Source organism: Colletes latitarsis, chromosome 2 (genome assembly GCF_051014445.1).
Source record: "Colletes latitarsis isolate SP2378_abdomen chromosome 2, iyColLati1, whole genome shotgun sequence".
Classification (NCBI taxonomy): domain Eukaryota; kingdom Metazoa; phylum Arthropoda; class Insecta; order Hymenoptera; family Colletidae; genus Colletes; species Colletes latitarsis.
Genome location: NC_135135.1, coordinates 21,469,166 through 21,488,733, shown reverse-complemented (window position 1 = coordinate 21,488,733; position 19,568 = coordinate 21,469,166). Strand labels below are relative to the sequence as shown.

At 34.6% G+C, this 19,568-nt stretch overlaps 4 protein-coding genes across 13 annotated transcripts; 2 read left to right on the top strand and 2 right to left on the bottom strand.

Annotated features, from left to right (window-relative positions):
* Positions 1 to 270: 270 nt before the first annotated feature.
* Positions 271 to 3,811, bottom strand: LOC143351965 (carbohydrate sulfotransferase 11). The gene is made up of 5 exons (XM_076784108.1): positions 3,436 to 3,811; positions 1,687 to 2,075; positions 1,020 to 1,307; positions 506 to 741; positions 271 to 436 (listed from the first exon to the last, which is right to left on the bottom strand). The coding sequence occupies exons 2-5, from the start codon at positions 2,005 to 2,007 to the stop codon at positions 271 to 273; spliced, it is 1,011 nt and encodes a 336-aa protein (XP_076640223.1). The 5' UTR covers positions 2,008 to 2,075; positions 3,436 to 3,811.
* LOC143351967 (inactive hydroxysteroid dehydrogenase-like protein 1) lies at positions 2,674 to 6,700 on the top strand. Of its 6 annotated transcripts, XM_076784113.1 has the most exons (6): positions 4,388 to 5,036; positions 5,183 to 5,280; positions 5,374 to 5,540; positions 5,605 to 5,841; positions 5,997 to 6,340; positions 6,401 to 6,700. In XM_076784113.1, exons 3-6 carry the CDS (start codon positions 5,381 to 5,383, stop codon positions 6,608 to 6,610), a joined length of 951 nt encoding a protein of 316 aa, XP_076640228.1. In that variant the 5' UTR covers positions 4,388 to 5,036; positions 5,183 to 5,280; positions 5,374 to 5,380; the 3' UTR covers positions 6,611 to 6,700. The 6 variants fall into 6 exon arrangements, with proteins under 6 accessions (XP_076640226.1, XP_076640231.1, XP_076640227.1 ...); XM_076784111.1 differs by lacking the exons at positions 4,388 to 5,036; positions 5,183 to 5,280 and adding an exon at positions 2,674 to 2,702; XM_076784116.1 differs by lacking the exons at positions 4,388 to 5,036; positions 5,183 to 5,280 and adding an exon at positions 3,883 to 4,007.
* A 341-nt stretch (positions 6,701 to 7,041) lies between these two features.
* On the top strand, positions 7,042 to 13,126 carry Crc (bZIP transcription factor crc). 2 transcript variants are annotated; one of them, XM_076784105.1, is made up of 3 exons: positions 7,042 to 7,198; positions 7,794 to 8,108; positions 11,782 to 13,126. In XM_076784105.1, the coding sequence occupies exons 2-3, from the start codon at positions 7,889 to 7,891 to the stop codon at positions 12,609 to 12,611; spliced, it is 1,050 nt and encodes a 349-aa protein (XP_076640220.1). In that variant the 5' UTR covers positions 7,042 to 7,198; positions 7,794 to 7,888; the 3' UTR covers positions 12,612 to 13,126. The 2 variants fall into 2 exon arrangements, with proteins under 2 accessions (XP_076640220.1, XP_076640221.1); XM_076784106.1 differs by lacking the exons at positions 7,042 to 7,198; positions 7,794 to 8,108 and adding an exon at positions 9,423 to 10,362.
* On the bottom strand, positions 12,174 to 19,379 carry LOC143351962 (putative E3 ubiquitin-protein ligase RNF144A). 4 transcript variants are annotated; one of them, XM_076784099.1, is made up of 6 exons: positions 17,642 to 18,771; positions 16,934 to 17,503; positions 16,695 to 16,857; positions 16,288 to 16,610; positions 15,953 to 16,201; positions 12,174 to 15,862 (listed from the first exon to the last, which is right to left on the bottom strand). In XM_076784099.1, the coding sequence occupies exons 1-5, from the start codon at positions 17,675 to 17,677 to the stop codon at positions 15,965 to 15,967; spliced, it is 1,329 nt and encodes a 442-aa protein (XP_076640214.1). In that variant the 5' UTR covers positions 17,678 to 18,771; the 3' UTR covers positions 12,174 to 15,862; positions 15,953 to 15,964. The 4 variants fall into 4 exon arrangements, with proteins under 4 accessions (XP_076640214.1, XP_076640216.1, XP_076640215.1 ...); XM_076784101.1 differs by lacking the exon at positions 17,642 to 18,771 and adding an exon at positions 19,263 to 19,379 and having other exon boundaries at positions 12,174 to 16,201; XM_076784100.1 differs by lacking the exon at positions 17,642 to 18,771 and adding an exon at positions 18,795 to 18,939 and having other exon boundaries at positions 12,174 to 16,201.
* Positions 19,380 to 19,568: the final 189 nt, after the last annotated feature.

Sequence of the window (19,568 nt, the reverse complement as noted above, 5' to 3'; positions counted from 1 at the left end):
AATAAGCAGCGACAGAAGGAAAAGACTTTATCCACGGAACGCGGTATCTGCTAGACTAGCGACTGCTTCGAAGTTTCGTGCGATTAACGTTTATTATTTTATTCTACGCTTTCTTAATGACTCGACTCGTTGATTAGCTAGCTATAAGTACAATGGAGAGACCTGTAGGGAAAAGAAGACGCAACGGTAACGGGGAATTGCGTGGATGCTTAACTCTATTTAATGTACACGACGATTCTAGCGATTCTGTATAATCGTCGGTCGTTTTTATCACGCCAAAGAAAATCCGAGTACGTCCTCCAGCGAATAGCCAAACAGTCTCAGGTCGAGTTTGTACAAGTTTGCTAATTTTCGAAGCTGTTTGTACGTAAGAGTGGAATAATACTTTTCCAGTTTGCTCGCGGTTGGCTCGCTATTCGGCGGCTTGGCTGGAAAGCTGTAATAAGAACAGTAAAGTATGTACATTCGCGTATTCGAACACCGACAAAGACTTTCGCGTACTCACGCGACCGAGTCAACGCCCATCCGCTCCAAAACCTCCGTGGCATCCTCGACCAAACTTTCGTATTTGCTAACGAGATTGTAGTTAACTAAGCACGGTTGACACAACTGGTATATTGGTTTCCAGTGCTCGTTCTGTGTTCTATTGAACGTGTCGTCCGTGATGAACTCGACAAATTCCCTGAACGTAACGTCATCGCCATTTTTCAACGACTCTTCCGTTGCGTTGCGTCTGTACCTCTGTTAGCAAATATACAAAAATTACTGTACTACGTTTTGTCCGTGAAATAGGACAATAAGCTTCGTCAGAACTGCGATAAAATTCCAGGAATAACAAATCGAGGAAACTGATCGTGACAGAAGATTTCTTGATATCATCAACAGTTTCGAAGATACTCGAGTAGGTAGATTTAAACGTGTTACGTGTATTAACACTGTATTAGAGTAGGAGATAGGCGCCCCATTCTCTAGTAAAAGCAACTATAATTATAAAATGAAGAGTAAGAATCGAAGAGTACCTTGATGATCTTCTTCCCAAAGCGAGCCTGAAAGTACATCGAGCTCTTCTTGTGTTTCGCTTCCAACTTATTCCTGTACGCCGACAACAGTCTTTCCAAAGGATGTCTGACGACGATCAGTTTGTCGTAAGTCGCCAGCATTCGTTCGATCTCAGGCAAGGAATAGTTGCTCAACCTTAGGAACGTGCCTGGAGAGTGAGCTTGATCGGCTGGTATGTCCAACGGATCGCTACTTGGCCACTTTCCAGTGGCCACCATCAGAACACGTTTCCAGTTCGTGCAAGCAACCTGCTCGACGGAACCAATGATTCAAAGAAACAAACTGAAAACCTATTCACGCTATCGTGCGTCCAAGTTCAAATGTTACTAAAGGCTTTGCGCTATCTGATTTTCAGCCCAGGCTCGAAATGTTGCGAAAACGACTGCTGCAAATGGTATAGGTAGTCTATGATTCGACATAGTTGAGAAAAACTGTAGCCTCTGTGCATATTCAAAAAACAGGAGAAAATTTAAAGGTGGATTAATATAGAATTATCTCATTTTAGAAGGGTAATCGTGAATCTTTTGGCTGAATATTGTGTTTTCTAGAAATTGACTTGGATTAAATGTAAAATATCTAACATTTGAACTGTCGACGCAAAAAGTAGGATGTTTCTTGGTAGCATACCTTAGGAACGTAACAGTAGAGTAGCTCGTGCTGTTCATCCACGAGGATGTTTCTAAAGGATTCCGGGTCCGAGATTTCGTTCTGGGATTCGTTGCCGAGAATTTCTTCGCAATTGTACTGTAATCTCTCCTGACGTTCCACCAAGGCCGATCTTGCCAGAGCATTCGGTCCTGTCCATGAATACAGAAAACTCTCCGTCTCGAAAGATCTTCTCTTCTCACCGCTCGTCAAGGTACGCTCTCCTGCTACACTCGCGTTCGCAATAGAACTTGAAATGTTCAGGATAAATAGAACTGTCCCCCAAACACGGCATCCTGTCATCGTCCTTCCCGTCCACACTGGACATTGAATTACTTTCTTGATCCAATGTGATTATTTACGGAATATTCCTGTGGAGATCAAACAGAACGATCGCTTAGAAAAATTCGTATTTCGACCGCTTTGGTAAATTTAGAGTTAGCAACGAAACAAATTACGCTTCGCGAATCAATTTCGTTTGGTCGAGAAACACGAGCTACCAAGAGAGGTTTCCAATTAGACGTTATTAGTGTCAATTCGTCCAACCTGTCGAAGAATTTCAGTTGCATCAATTCGCAATTGGATAAAAAATTCTCGAATTAGTTAGTCGTTTTCAAATCATCCGGGTCTATAAGGATAGATTCCGTCCTGTTTATTACGTGTCTCGCTTTTGCAATATCTCGTTTAATAATCGTCAATCGATCCTAGTCCCTATCACGGCTGTAATTTGGCTCTAGTTTGTTTAAAACACAAATTAAAATGTAATTGAAGTTAAATGATTTATATGTTTGACGTATTTTTGGATGATTTTAATATTTATGATTAAATTAAATTACATTTTAAGACGAATACAGAATATCGTAATTATTAGAACATCGATGAGCGTTTTATGTCGCCCAGCGGAAGCGAAGAGGTGCAACAATCAGGTCGAGCGACTCCGTTTCGTGCTCTGTTCCAATTGAAGTCCTTTAAAGCCGGTTCTGAATGGGCAGTATACGGTACGTTTGACATCTAGATATGTAGAGCAAGCTTTTCCTTTAATAAGCGCGTAGCAGACGATGTCTGATTTGGTCGATTTGTGGTAAATACGTTCCGAGAAAGCATCGAGTCGCGTTTATCGAATAATAAAGACTTGTTTTTGACATTTTGTTTTGACCACGATCTTTATAAAATATCATAAAACACAGTATATGTATTACTACGTTCATTGTTACAATGATTTGAAACGCATCAGCTTTGCAATCATAGAAAATTCTGTGTTCCATTTCATAATTACGTTTGCAACGTCTCAGCAGGAATCGAATTTTACGCTGACTCTTGACACTTGTTGCTCGCTCGTTGATTATCTTTATCAAAAATTCAGTTCGAAACAACAATATTCCATTCAGGAGTCGCATGATCGATCGTAGAACGTACTCGTAAGCCGACCTTGTACGAACACTAATGAATGGACAACGCGCGTCTCGTTAACGCATTCTATTGCACTTCTTCGAAGAAAAGTTAACCGAGTCGAGCGTTCTTCCGACACAGATAGTATAACGAGTGGACGAAAGCTATAGCATTTGTATGATCGAATAAATTTCACGTCTCGTTGCATAATGCCATTGGAATTTCGTGTTCGTTGCACAACTTGTCCTCGCCTTGAATTTCGACGATGGAATCCGTCCGTAAACGAGCGCGAACTACGGAGACCGGTGTCGTGAAAAAAAAAAAAAACCAGGAAAGGCTCACCTGTTACGAGCAAAAACGTCGAATCGGAGACTATCAAAATCTACGTGGCATAGTTGCTCGACTATGATCTCCAAATACGCGTTATTTAATGGTACGACACTCCCCGAAAAGCTTGTAAGGATCCTGTAAGCGAGTGGCTCGGTGGGAGAATGGCCCGGATAAGTGGTCCCCCCCGGAGGATCGACCTCCTTCGAGCGAAGTGCCCTCGACCGAAAATCGTCGATTCCGTTTGATTCGTCGACTACATCGGGCGTGCAGAAAGGGTCTCCTTCGCTGGAAAAATACACTAGAAACGTCGGAGGTTCGGTGGCGGACGCGCGTTGGAAACGAGTCGAACGGACGAACCGATGGCCAGCCGGCTATTGCCTTGTCTCGGAGACCTTCTGACATAAGAATGGAACGTGGTGCCAGTTTTTAGAAGTGAAAGAAGCTGCGCGCGCCTCCGATATTTCATCTTCGTTTCTTCGCCAACAACATCGTCGATCTTCCTTCCTCGATCGTTCCCGCTTTCAAGTTATCCGTCAGTTTATCAAATACATTCAAAGGTTGGCAACTGTAAAATCATCCGACAGGTACAACCGAACGTTTTGTATTATTTCTTCTTTTGCAAATTCGTAACGTTAGATCTACGAACATAGTATCGCACCGTATTTCTATCGAAACGCGGTTTTCCTTCAATTAGAATGTGTATTGAGCTCGTTGCAACAATCAAATTTTATTATCATCATAATAATTAGAATAGATTATCGCAACGTTTCTAAAAATTCTGCAGACAGGCGCGAACGTTCGCGTAGAGGTGCAAATCCACTTTTTAACGAGATCCACGTCCGATCTATAACATCGAATCGATCCAATGCGTCATATTTTCAAAGTAGCATGATATGCACAACTTTGCATAGTGTTTTGTACAATATTGAATGCAGTGCATAAAGTATTACGAGATGTAATGGGTTAAAAAAACGAGAACGATATTCAAATGTAAATTTATTTAAATATGTTGCCTCACACGGTAGAACCGATTTTTCCAATTACTTCATAACTATAATACGTGTCATGTTATAATAATGAAAGAATCATATTTAACGTACACGTTTTACCCTCTAAATTCACCTTTTCTTTACTCTGCTCATAGCCGGCTCCAAGTCTTGATCACGCTTCAAAACAGTATTTATTTAGAATATTATTGCCAATGTCTCGAATTAAAAAAAAAGCAGCAATGAGTAAAACCCTGTACGTTCAATTAGCAAGGAAGGGTAGACAATCTCGTCTCATGCTTTCTGCATAAAGGCCGTTGTTCGAAACATCTGTTTTGCGACTTGTATGGCATCTAGAGAAAGTGCCTTCAATCGTCATTCGCGCCGTTCGCTTCCCGTGGATAGCTTTAGTCTTGTTTTGGCCTTCGTCGGCTGTTCATCCTTCGAAAACTAACGACGACGACTACGACGAGTCCATCAGTAGAAATCGAGCAACCAGGAAAATTAAGAGGAAACGAACAAAAACTGGCTCCAGATACGTATCTCCTATCGAGATATACCTAATGCAAGCTTGAACGACTAAGCTTTCGTATTTTTAAAAGATACGAAAGCTTTCCAAATACTTAGGTAACAGCACACTTTCACACATTCGACATATGGCGTTGTCAGATAAAAATCCGATGATAATACGTTATTTAATCATTCCCTTTCAAAGGGGTTTCAAATATTTCTAACGACAAAATGTAAATGTTAATTTCGATAGTATTTTGTAGTTGACTCGTAAGATACGAGAAGGGGGAACGACGTGCACAGTGAGAAAATTATCCAACGATTCATTATCATACTAAGTTTCCTTGTTTGCGAGATAATCGTGCGTTTAGTCGACCACGTACTATCTAAGCAGATAACCCCACGTTTAACATAACAGTGTGCAAGTATCATCGAATTGCAGTTTGCGTTTAAGGAGAACGATGATGTTACAAATTGCGTTTTGGCTACTGATCGGCTTGCTTGTTTTGTGGTTACTTATAAATTATCTCAGCAAAGTCATTGGCGCCTTATGGGAAGTTTTCATGCCGTTAATCGATACCAAACCGATCAATCTGCGGTCAAAGTTCGGTGAATGGGCAGGTGAGTTAGAACAAACGTATTCCTCCTGGGTTTATCCTCTTTAAAAATGTCGTTGAAATTTTAGTCGTAACGGGATCCACCGACGGTATCGGTAAAGCTTACGCGAAAGAGCTAGCCGCCAGGAACTTAAATCTGGTGCTGATCAGCCGAACCTTGGAAAAGTTAGAGAAAACTAGAGAAGAGATTTTGCAAGATAATCCAACGATCGAAGTAAAGATCATCGTGGCGGACTTTAGTAAAGGAAAAGAGATCTTCGAGAAGTTAACGGAACAACTGAAAGACGTACCGATCGGAATCTTAGGTGATTAAAAAATTATTAAGTATATACTTTTCTTAAAAAAAACTGTATTGTCTGTAAAAAATGTTTCATAAATTTTGAAGTTGCATTCATATTTTATAAAGTATCTCGTATGAATGAACAAACTGATTATTTGCCGATGCACGGACATATTCTAGTGAACAATGTCGGCACGCAATATGGCTACCCCATGTACCTCGGTGAAGTTCCGGAGAACGTACTGTGGGACATTATCAACGTGAACATCGGGGCAACCACGTTAATGACGCGATTAGTCATCGGGCAAATGCAGAAACGTGGAAAAGGTGCGATCGTGAATGTTTCGTCGGGTTCGGAGCTACAACCATTACCATTGATGACCGTATATGCTGCGACGAAAGTTTACATTAACAGCTTCTCCGAAGCCATTAGAGCCGAATACTCTAGATTCGGAGTAACAGTACAACACTTGACGCCATTCTTTGTGAACACGAAGATGAACGCGTTTAGCGATAGGCTACAGGTGAAGTCGATAGAACGATACGCGATGAATTCGTATCGTAATTTATTATTATCGTTGCAGGTGTCCACTATTTTTGTACCTAATGCAACGACTTACGCCAAAAACGCGATCGCCACGCTTGGAAAAGTGGACACCAGTACGGGCTACTGGATCCATGGAATCCAAAAGATTTTCACGTTAATTCCGCCGACGCAAATCAGGACGAAAATTGGACTATTTATAAATCAGAGTTTCAGGCAGGACTACTTTAAACAAAAGAGAACAAACTAGCTTTATTTAGATTTTTATCCATTAACGATGCATCGATATTGTATCCAGTTGTTAATTGAATGAAGTTAATAAAGTTTATGCAATTAATAATTATTAACCCTCCACATGCAACTAAGGAAACAAAGATCGGTATTTTCAATAATAGTGCACCAAATGCACCAATGCGTCTGGTAAAAAAATCATATGTATAAAACTTCTCTATAATATTTTTCTATCGTCGCTTCCAATGAAATTACAATCTAGCTCAATTACTAGAATTACCCTGAATGTACACACACGCGTGAGCTCTCACGAAACATTTTCTCTTTTATAAAGTAGAACACATTTCGCGGTATGTATTTCAACTTTCACGATGTCTGCGCAGAAGATCCATGAAAACGGTTCGTACTGAGCACCCTTGCGTACGCATTCACAGGTCACGTGACCCGAGTGGTCAAATTCGCGAACGGGCGCTCATTCTTCACCCATGCATCGCAAGAGAAAGACGTTTGAATTTTTTATACACTTCACACCACGGGCAAGATGAGTCAGTAGTTCAACGAGCGGTTTGCACACGCAAGTGTGCCTACACAACAAGCTATCCATGGAGTAAGTAACATTTATTACCTTAAAAACTACTGTAATACGGTCTAACGTTTAAGTGGTTACACGGTATCGAGTCTGCCATTTTGTGAACCATCTTGCCATGACTAACGCTAACGTTATAATGACGCTCTAACCGGGCGATAGATTCCTTAATGCCATATGTTATAATTCTACAATTATATATCCCTCTCGACAATTTACTGCTAGAATAATCAAATTTGATGGTGCGGTTGAAAAATTTGCCTAAGCCATACAATTTAGTGTTGCGTCATAAGGACGTAATTCGTCAGTGTTCTCATATTTTGCAACATTATTACAATTACGAAGCATTTTAAAGTTACATAATACATAATCGATAAACGACGCATGTATTTAGCTCACTCATAAATTTTTAAGCGATCCATTTGGTTTACAATCTCTAGCTTATGAATTCATATAAATAATAAATTTTTCTTTTGTTTTCTTGATTTCTACCCAGTATTTAAATTACGAAATTAAAAGTTTGTGTTATTAAGAAACATGTACTTGTTTACCTTACTTAAGAATGTAATTTTGTTGTATCGCAAGTATTTATTAACATTATATTTAACATTTTCAGAGCCAATATGGCGCTCACTTCGAGCTACGTCGTACACACGACACAAATTTCCTTTCATCATTTTTTAATACCTCTTGGTCAAACCTATACCGACAATGCCATCGAGTCAGGACCAAGAGATGTGGTCATGGAAGTTCGAGCCAGTGTCCCCTAAGGGGGCATTGTCATCTGATGTAGAAGATGATTGGCTTTTATTTGATGATAAGTCTGTAGAGCCTACTAAAAATGTTGTTAAACCAATATACGAAGATCATCCCACTCGTGCACAAGTTGCTACAAAACTTTTAGAAGAGCTAGATGAATGGATTAAAGAAGGTAAGTTCTTATATAGCAATTTTATTAATAGCAACTGGAAATAAAAAAAGTCTATGTATAAATCTTGATGAACATTTGGAGATGGATATAGTATTTGATAACTTGGTGTTTGTATCATTAATATGTTTTATATATCATTATTATTATACATTAAATCTAATTCTTATGTAAATCTATCTTATAGTGCAATCTGCTGTATTTCAAGTTCAACATTGATGCAAAAGATGCTCAGTAAGGAAAAAAATTATAAATTAATATCATTTATCAATTGTACCTCAATTTTTGTACAATTGTTAAACACCAAGCTATAATGAATACATGTCCATCCACAAGCACAAAAGAAATAAATGGATACCTCTGTGACAATAATTGTTTAATAAATTAATAGAATTGGTACACTTCTGAGATTATCGTGACACGCAGCGTCTAAAACGAACAGTTGATTAATACCGTGATTTCGATATACAGAGGTTTCTAGAAATATATATAAATGTATATCTTATATCTTAACTTTCAAGCTATGGATTATTAAAAATGAACAAGTCACTAATAACATTCTCTGCCAATGCATGGGAATCATAAGAAATTATTCTTTAGGACCATACTTCCTTTCAGCTTAACTAAACAGGACTATTTATCTTGATTTTTTTATGAAACAACATTTAGAAACTAGTGCATAATGGTGCTCTGGCATATTTCCTTTGCACAGTAGGAACATTCCTGAACAATATCTTTGCAAGTTGATGATTAAGGCAAGATGGACCCAATGCATAGTTTCCTGACCATAATCCACTAGATTTTTACTGGATCAGCTTGTGCAAAATTCGATATTAAAGCGCATGGTGAACACTATACATTTTCTTTAGTCATCCATAACTTAAAAAGTAAGATATACTTTTCAAGTGTTTAAACGTATTTCTGAAACACTGTATATATTTTGAAATATTAGTCTGTACATAAGAGTAGATGAACATTTACAGCACGCTCCTCCATATGCGTGCATCTATTAAATCAGCGTTCCGAAGTTTTCAAAACTCCATGTCTGAAAAGGATAGAAACTAACGGTAACGTTTTATCCGACTGCATTCTCAATATTCCTATCGCTTTCATTCTTCTCGCTTCCTCCAGTATGTGGCTCATTTTTCTTTCTTTTTTTCTGGAAAAGAGAGTGGGACAAACTGGTTGGTTAACCTCTATATAAACGGCTTTGGTTGAAGGCCGATAGGGGAATGACGTGTACTTAATAGCGGACGGAGTAGGGGCGACAGAGGGGAAAGTCCAAAGATAAGCAGGAGTGGTCTCGCAGTATTGCAAACTGATCGTACGATTCCGTCGATTAGTCTTCGTCACAAGTCGACTTTCTGACGATACTTAATCATTTGTCGGGTTTAATGCACTTTGTTATTGTTTTAAATCTGTAAATATTTCCGTCGGGTTCACTTTGCCGTGCCAGCGAGGGAATTACGTCTCCTCGAGTGATAAAATCTGTCTCATTCTTGACTTACGTACTAGTCGACGATCGTGTCAGTGATCTTAATACCAGAAAATCGAATATCCAATTGTTCCATAGTGAATTGTATATTGCACCGTATCGTTATTTTCAACGGACTATAAACATCGTTCATTTAAACAAGTTTTATCGGTTTCGTTCGGAAGAGAATTTTTGTCGTAACATACGTTAGTACATTCGCACGTGTTCTTAGAATCTATTCCGACAGATAGTGGAACTTAAAAATTCCAACATTTGCTGAAACAAAATCTGAAATTGTTTTGTACAACGGACACTATCCGTATATGGTGATCTTCAATTGATCGCGTTGGATGACGATCGATAAAAAGTGATTGGTGAAGTGCGTAATATCCATGAACATCTAATTTAAATTAACCAGCGAGAAAAAATTCTAATATAGACCAGTACTTAAACGATACTGGCATCTTTAAAAGTGATCCAAGAAAAAGACGCCTCTCGATGCCCGAGCGTGCTAATGTTGTATGATAGCATGCAGTTCGCATATCGTTACACGTGGAACCGAGAAATCATTGTTAATTCCCAAAAACTGGTAAAAAGACGTTGAATTGGGACTACTTGTGTCCCTGCAGGTGGACTTGGTTACTTCGCATCGAAAAAAATACATCGTACCGTGCATCAAGAACAATTTTTCAATTTATATTCTTCCTTTCTCCTTTTTCTTTTTTTAATAAGGGTTCACGCGAAAACACTCGCACGTGATAATGGCTGCTACATGCTTTAGTGGTACGTTTCCTTTCGCTTGCTCAATCTCCTCTCTCTTTCCAGCATTCGCTTCGATAGAAAAATATCTTTATTACGCATATCAAAGCAGTGTTGCCACATTGTTTACATTATCATGCAGCAGAATTGGATCGAATCATCTCTAAAAGAAATTGTTATCGAATTATTTTGTCAAATTTCGCGCGAATAATAGTTCTCGTGTAGTGTATAATGCACAATGGTTTATACGTATAATGACGTATTTATCATCTTCGGTTGTATTTATAATATGCTTCTAATTTAAAAAAGAATATTTCTTGTAATAAATAATTCGATTTGTCGAATCGGTTGTTATTTGGATCAATTTTTTACAAAGTAATTAAAGAGTATGCTGAAAGGATCGTTTTCTGAAATGTCCTATAGAGATCAGCCATAGTTTGTACAGCTGCAAAAACAAGAAATTGAATCTACCGGTTAAAAATATTCGTTTAATGCATTAACAATTACTTGTTAGTTTTTACAATTAGTCTTGTTTAATGATAACATTGTACTTATATAAATTCTTATTGTTAAAAAAAAAAAGTCTTATCTAACCTCGTGCCCTCTGCATTTAAATGAAGATAACTGCACATTTCATATAAAGTCTGATCAAAGTTTCATAAAGAAATAGGTTAGAAGTACATTACCAAACTTGAAATTTTATTCATAGTAATATATGTATATCAATGTATGAAACTTTATTTTTAGTGACGAAAATAAATATTAATATATAACAAAAGAAAAAAAAACTTACAAGATTCTGGCTTCTGATAACTTCCTGTACATTTTTACTGAAAAGTTTCCTTGTTTACAATTTAGTGAATAAATTTACAGGTTTAAATTGTAAACTAAAATTATATTGCAAATAACATATCATGCCAGTATTGATTGCAGTAAATGTATTAGTAGCCAAAGAAATTGCAAATCAAGAACTTGTTTTTCTAGTTAAACTAGTAATGTCCATGAAATTATATATACATCAATGTACCACTCCTACTTATTGTTCATGCAAGACAAGTAAAAGTACTGTTGTTAACTGTTAAGTATACATTAACAAAATGTATAAAACAATTTTAATATTGTTTTTTTTTTAGAATTTATATTATGATATTTTAAATTATAAATTTTAATGAATTAAACTATTTTTTCTTCAATAAAAAAAGAGAAATAAATAATATTCTAAAAGAACCATCAAAAAGTATGCTTGTTAATATATATAAATATATTTGATTATCAGAATCAGATATGATAATATCACTGTTTTTTGTTTGTTTGATATCAAATTCGTATGCAGTTGATTATCAAATGAAGCAGAATACAAAGCATTAATTTTGTCTATTTTTTAGTTTTAAAACTGAATAATGTGATTTCTATCTATAGTAAAAATTATTTATTTTATTACAGAGCCTTTTTCAGATTGGTTAGAGGAAAAAATTGAGCTCCCCATTTTTGAGGAATTACCAGTTCCTGAAAGTGGACAACTTAAATCAACATCATACAATGAAGTTACTAAAATCCCCCAGCAAGATCATACTCAAACTCTGTTACAAGAGTTTGAAACAGTTCTCGAAGATGTGGAAGCTTGCCATCAAATAGTTCCTTCATCGAGTTCTACGCTTACACCCCCTCAATCGCCTCCACCACATAAACCATTAAGCGTGGATACCCAACTACTTGTTACTTTACAACCTATACAACCATTATATTCTAATCATCAATCCACATATGATGTGGTAGTTTTTGAGGAAAAATCGTATGTTAATGAAGTACCTGTACAATGGAACACAAAAAATATATCATTGGATCCATTAAATGCAGATGTTGCACATGACTTAGCTGTAGTAGATGAATATGTACGTTTACATACTGAGGATATTCCACCATCTAGTCCGTGTACAAGCTCTGGCGGTAGTTATACTTCATCTGAAGATTCTGTGGACGATCCAGATTGGATATTAAAATCCGGTAGGAAATCTACCAGAAATCGTCAGAAACCTTACTCCCGCCCATCTGTAGAAGATAAAAAAGTTCGTAAAAAGGAACAAAATAAAAATGCAGCAACGCGTTATAGACAAAAGAAAAAACAAGAAATAAAAGAGATATTGGGCGAAGAACGTGAACTTGCAGATCATAATGAAAAATTAAAGAATCAAATGAAAGATTTGCAACGAGAAATTGGGTATTTAAAAGGCTTGATGAGAGACTTATTTAGAGCCAAGGGTCTGATCAAATAATCCATGTATCAAATACAGTTATGTTTAATCATGTTTAATAAATTTATTAGCCATATTTTTTGACACTAACTATTTTACAATGGTACTAATAACGTATTGTATTACATAGACTTAGATTATTGATTGTTATTCCTTATTTTTTAACTAGCCAAGTATTTGAACGTAAATCTAAAATCTATCACAGCTTCTTAGTAGGACTACAGAACCATCATCATGTAATCCATAAAATATGCACCATTTTCCAATTTATCAACGATTTGTTAAGATTAGCAAGAAAGATACATTAAATAACGAGAGAATTTATTAAGTATACAGTCCCATGAAACTCGATCGAGTGGAAACTTGCTGTTACTGAGAATTCTGCAGGTGATTTAATGCATCTTAATAATGCGAATCTTTTCATTCCAAACAATTCTAACCCAGTCAAGTTATGAGTTTTCTTACAAAACATATTGTATTAGAAAAATAATAAATGGGTTATTATGTAATAAACATTGACATTACTGTCAAAAATATCCCTGCTGTTTTTTATTTCCTAAAAATATTTACCAAAATGCGTTTCATAGGAATAATTTAAAGAATGTGAAAGTATACGTTTCAAACAAACCAACAATTACTTCTATCATTAATATGGATAATAACTGAAATGATTAAAAAATGCAACATTAAATTGATGAAGATCAAATTTTATAAAGTTGTTAGATACAAACGTTTCGTTAACTTTTACTACCAACTATTTAATTTATAACGATTATTTTAACTTTATAATAGGATAAAAGTAAGTTCCTAAAATATTCTTTGCCAAAAAAGTTAAGTTACTTCGTGTACGCTGAAAATATTTTGTAAGTAATGAAGACAAACCAAATTCTATCATTTAACCATTTACATTTATGCACACTGCATGTGTATCCAATACATTAAGCCAAAGTGACAAAACAGTATTTATTACGAAAATAAAATGAAGTTTACAAATATACTGTAAATAAACATAATGTCAGGTAAAACTTATAAAGCCTACCAAAGTTATACAAAATTACATTATTAAAGGATTTTCATAGAAATCATAAAAATAATGTAAAATTTATATGCACAACAGTTTTACACAAATTCTAATTACTTCATACTCGTATTTTAAAAATTTCTAAACAAGTAATACCAATTTCGTTACACGCATACTAATTGAATAAGTTGGATAAAACATAATAGGAAGCTATCGTATTTGCAACATATTACAACGAGTTACCGAACAAATATGGACGTAATCGTAATGTGAGGAAATCATGACAAAACAGGATACCTGTAACATTAATTACATATAGATCATTCTATTATTAATTCGATAACGTACAACTAGTTAATAACAAATGACTTGCTATGTTAATCTTCTATTACAACTTTTAATCCGTTACATTTTTATTTTATACGATATACGAATTAAAGACTCCTGTGCGTAATTGCATCAAAACAGATACCAATATTTATATGTAACGTTGTATGCATAGTTTAAGGACAAGTTGCGTGTATGCATATGCATATGTGTGTACATACATAAATATGCGAACATCAGTATCTCTATTTACACTCAAGTATAATCAATAATATTAGAGTGACAAATACCCACACAAAGACTTACATGTTTTACACGATTTATTTAATTTTTCATTCGCCAATTTATTATAAAGGAACGATCGTGTACCTTGATTAGAAATTGTTTATTCACGTATGTGTACACATATGTATGTATGTACAAAACAACGAAAGAACGTTTTCATAACAACGCTAAATGGTGTAAATTTATCAACATATGCCTTGTTGTCCTCAAGAATAAAGAAATACTCTATGAAGCGAAACGTATAACTTATTTGAAGTTGAGTGGTCTGCAATATATTCTGTAATTACCTAATTTTATTCATTATGCTTTATAACATATTGCTCTTTCACTATCAGTGGCCTACATTCTATTATGAAGCCGAAAAATTGAATTCCTTAACCCTTTGAGAATGCATATCGGGATGGTTTCCGACAACATAGTTTTACCGATTTTGGACACGCATCGAGAATTTATTGACTCGATCGTCGTAATAAATCAACAAGAATGATACTTGCATGTAACAGTTCACTGAATTAAAATTAAATTTATACATTGAATAAAGTTACTTTTAGATACACGTCATTTTCCTATCTACTCCAAAACCGTCTCATTCTAATTAACGCTCATCCTCTAAAACGTCCGCCCACAGGATTAAATCAAGAAATCGTATTTTTAATAAGTATATTATTAATATTAAATATATTAAATATGTATTAATAATAGAATTTACAGATATCCTAAGTTTGAAATTTTTCACAAATATGGTAGAATTCACATACCTCATAATTATTCATATATATCTATGATAATGTACATGTAATATACATGTAATTAATTCTGCAATCTAAACAGAGGAGCACTCATAAATAATATGTTACGAAAAAGATATGCAATGCGATCGATAGTTAATAATCTGCCAATAAAACTGTACCTTAGCTATGCTGTATTCAAAACAGACGTGCATATAGATATACATTGCTCGCTTATTAATTTATACTTATACGTGTCTACTCACAGAATTTTTATTTTAGACATACAATAAACAAATATTAAAAATACACGAATATAATGTTGAGTATTGTTAAAGTCTGATACAAATTTGTAGAAAGCAAGTCACGTATTTATAAAAAAAGAAATCTTGAAGTAAACTATTATTTAGTACATAATTTACAAAAAAAAGAAGTTAATATACTTCTGGATATGGCAGTACATCCAATGTAAATATAAATTTTCTGGAATGTTATAAACAAGATTCATGAGTATTTATGATTTAGTGTATTAAACTCGTTTAAATGTAAGTGTTATTAATGGTATCGGTAAAAAAAAACACATTGCTATCTTTCAAAATCTATCTTATAACTGTTAAGGTGCAATTAAATATTAAGTAGCTTTCGGTAAATGTTGTAAGTTTCTTAATTAAAATTAACCACACTATATATATGTGTATATACGTGGAGATATTTCATTTGCTCAAAGATTTGCAAGTAATACGTTAACAGTCAAAATAACTTCCGATTACAAATAACATCCTTAAATAATACAAACTAGAATGCTACTCCTTTATCACGAAGATTTTACGGAATCTTATGTGAGTCATAGATGTTACATTTCTCACATTCCCTCTATTACAGCGATACGATGCTCCAGATTCAATGTATATCTATATAAGTCACCAATTGCGTTTATATATTGAATAATGTAATTTAACTGCTTATCATACTGAAGAGAAATTACAGGAATATTGGGAAACCTTTTAAAGTTCCTATGTTGTAGTATCACCTTCCTCTTGTTCAAGTCTGGATGAACCACATACGCGACATTTACAGCAAACAATACAAGGTGCAGCCAATAAAAGTAATGGTGATGCAACAAGTAAAAGTAACCCAAATCCAGCAAAAATTCCAATGACCTGTGTTCTGTGCCAAATGACTGATGCACGCGAGTGACCCAATTTATTTTTACATGGTCCTTTGTCATAATGTCGCAATAAGAAGTCGTCCTGTAATATTTGAAGAATCATAAAATTAAAAATTTTTAGTAAATAAAGGAATTAATATTATTACTATACTGAATAAACATACTTACATCTAAAGAAGCTAAACAATACCAACAAAACACGTGTTTACATCTTTTGCACATCATTTGAGCACATCCTTCATCCTTTTCAATAGGTACAGAGCACATAGGACAGCATTTGATATGATCACCATCAAATGGTATACCTAATGAGAGGTCGGAACAAGGACCACTGTGCCAAGACTCTCGACATATAGAACAGAAATCTGTAGAGCAATTAGGGCAATGAACAGGTCCAATAGCAGTTCCACTTGATCCAGTAGCATTTATCGAACATATTGTTTCACAACCTGCACGTGGACACCAAGCACGTGCTTTGTCCATAGACACATCTATACATTATACATAAGATTATTAAATCTAACCATCAGAACATATACATCAATAAATTAAAACATGTATTGAGTATTACACACCTCTATTCAGGCGAAATTTATGATGCTTTTCCATAAGTTCAGAACTAACAAGACTTGTTATTTCTTTTATGGAAAGTATTGCTCCATGTTCACATTGTGCATCAGGACAACTAATTTCATATGCACCTTCTTCGATCTCAAACTCAACATATGCTTTCATACACTACAATATTAAAATAGATATAATATTCGTCCTTATAAGTGTCTAGTAGATATACCAAAGACAAGATTACACATACATCTTTACAATAGGAACAACCACAGCCTTCTATTTTAAATGTTTTGGAAAGAGAAGTATCAATAAGACACAGTTTACAAAATATTCGTCCAAGTGTTTGTTGAGAACCTGCAGGGACAAAATTGCCTGCAGCTAAACTATAGCGTGAACTGGACGCCAATGATAACAAACTGGAACATCGAGAACAAACTCGACTGCGATTTATGGGTCTGCCTTCCAATGCAGAAGTACTTAATCCCACTGCAGTTTCACATTTTCTTAATACTCCTGGGCCTACACTCAGCCAGCTACTACCACGGGCTTCCAAACTTGCACTACTTTCAGGTCTAAGCAAGGGTGTATCTATTCCCTTCCCTAATGCAGTCCTTTCTGTCAAAGAAAGATTTACAACGCTTGCTTCTTTGCGTAACAAAGGCAATCTGACTCCATTAAGTTTATTGGACTTATCAGCTTTTTTTTGATTGGTAGCAATTTTAGTAGATGGATTTACAGATGTCACAGAGCTGGTGGCAGTACCCATATCCATTAGTGGAGCTCGTCGTACGACGAGCGAATGTAGGCTGGGCATCCCCTATTTATCAATGTAGATTTCACTACCAATTGTGGACAAGAACTGTGCTCACTGACTTTTTCTAGACAGCTTGCAGCAGCACTTGCCATAAGGCAAAATATGTATATAAATCATTAAAATTAAAAATGTTACACCCACAAAATGATTTGATACTGCATATTTCAACCTGCTCATACTGGCATAACTTCACAATGCTTGTCATATTTCGTTTTCTTCTTTATAATTCTCATGGTTTTTCTTCATGTAGTTTCAAGGTAATTAGAAAGAAGATCGATTCTTACTAAATAGAAACGATACTATACGTTCGCAGAATAGTTGCATTTTAATACAAATCTGCTGATGTTAAAAATTCTTTACTTAATCTCAGAAATAATATGATTCGCGACAGTTAACCAAAGAAATAAAATAATAGCCAAGTGACAATACATAAACTCTTCGAAAGAGATTATAAATCGCTAGCGAAACGTTCGAAAAGTATTACTATGCTCAAACAATATTTATGTTATGCTTGTCAGTTCAAAATATATTGCAAAGGTAAGAAAATTGCTACGCAATATTTCACACATATCCATTATTCGAAAGAACACGCATCGACGACACTTTAAACATTATTCTATTTGCATATTCTTTGGTATTATAATTTTTTAATAATTTCACGAACTATTCATGTTCTGGATTACAAAGTACAGCAAACAGTATACACAAATTACCGACTAACTACTTCCGCCCCCACTTGCTTACACTTTTTTTTAGAATATCGAAAAAAAAGATTATCACTGCGTCTATACTGTGATATCTTTACAGAAATTGCAATTGGTTTTGTGTTTGACATAATATTGTATCCTTCCGACTCGCTTGACGCATACGAAAAATGCAGCGAGCAGTGACAAAATATTATGACAAACCTAAAATAATAATTCTTTTAAACTAGTATTCATATGCTAGTAAATTTTTGATATAGCGTTTCTGGTAGAATTTCTCATCCCAGTAAAAACAACCATAAGTAGCACCCAATTTGTTAAAATATTTACTGGTTATTTTTTACTGATATAATTTAAACTATTACTACGAGCGAAGGTAACGAATTTGAAGATAATATAATAGGTTTTTAATCTGTCCATAGTACTTGATTTTTTTTGTTAATAATTTAATATTGCATATCGTGCTTCGCAAATTTACCAATGTAATAAACATTTTAATAATTATATTTATACAAGTACTCAAACAGATAAAAGGAATTTCAACGATATTTCTACCGAATAAAATCCGAGAATATTTTAAAGTATCTCACCAATCCATGTTTCATGTTCGCCTTGCACATTGTGATTTGTGTATTAATTACGACGAAATTAAAATATAAACTCCATATGCATATACATACATATGCATTATTAACAATTCACAAAACTTGATATTCTTGTTAGTATACGATAGAAAATTATGTACAAAAGAGCGGGAAATTTAACTTAAAATCGTGTTAATAATATTCTTTAGTTTCGTCTTTTTTATATATTCTGTTGAAAAAAACATAGTAAAAAGGATATGCTTTTTAATATGAAATTAGTGAAGTCTTTAGATCGTCTACCATCTTTATGTTATCATTATCTTTTGGATGTGGTGTAACATTTAAACATAAAAATTATTTACTAATTTCACGAAAATTTGTTAATTTAGCGAGGTATCAAAATAAGATAAATAGCGTTTATAGTTCCTAAAATGGTATACACTTTTATAAGAATTTGATTATCTTATTACTAACCAAAATAACTAATACGTTCCACGTTTACCACGAAATAATCAGTTAATCTTCTATGAAGGTCTTTTTACTCGATTAGAACTTAAAAATTACTATAGGAATTGTTTTTTCATGACAAACTTCCATAAAAAATGAACAATCACTTTATTATACATTCTTATCACACAAAACTGATTGAAACTTAGAAACAAAGTATTAGATAATTATGCTATAGATCATATACATTCTGATTGCAAATGTTAAAGGTCAGAATATATAGACATTAATATTTACAGATACTGATTCATGGCCTTTCTTTATGTAATGGAA

Bases quoted from the DNA above. Each gene is read 5' to 3' on its own strand.
- LOC143351965 (XM_076784108.1), bottom strand. From the start codon at position 2,007: ATGACAGGATGCCGTGTTTGGGGGACAGTTCTATTTATCCTGAACATT. The intron at 742-1,019 runs GTACTCTTCGAT...ATTTGCTAACAG, and splicing joins TTGGGAAGAAGATCATCAAG to AGGTACAGACGCAACGCAAC. The intron at 437-505 runs GTGAGTACGCGA...TTCTTATTACAG, and splicing joins ATGGGCGTTGACTCGGTCGC to CTTTCCAGCCAAGCCGCCGA.
- LOC143351962 (XM_076784099.1), bottom strand. From the start codon at position 17,677: ATGAGCAGGTTGAAATATGCAGTATCAAATCATTTT. The intron at 17,504-17,641 runs GTGGGTGTAACA...ATTGATAAATAG, and splicing joins ATGCAGTATCAAATCATTTT to GGGATGCCCAGCCTACATTC. The intron at 16,202-16,287 runs GTAAGTATGTTT...CAAATATTACAG, and splicing joins ATTGTTTAGCTTCTTTAGAT to GACGACTTCTTATTGCGACA.
- Crc (XM_076784105.1), top strand. From the start codon at position 7,889: ATGCCATCGAGTCAGGACCAAGAGATGTGGTCATGGAAGTTCGAGCCA. The intron at 8,109-11,781 runs GTAAGTTCTTAT...ATTTTATTACAG, and splicing joins AGATGAATGGATTAAAGAAG to AGCCTTTTTCAGATTGGTTA.
- LOC143351967 (XM_076784111.1), top strand. The intron at 5,541-5,604 runs GTGAGTTAGAAC...TTGAAATTTTAG, and splicing joins AAAGTTCGGTGAATGGGCAG to TCGTAACGGGATCCACCGAC. The intron at 6,341-6,400 runs GTGAAGTCGATA...TTATCGTTGCAG, and splicing joins CGTTTAGCGATAGGCTACAG to GTGTCCACTATTTTTGTACC.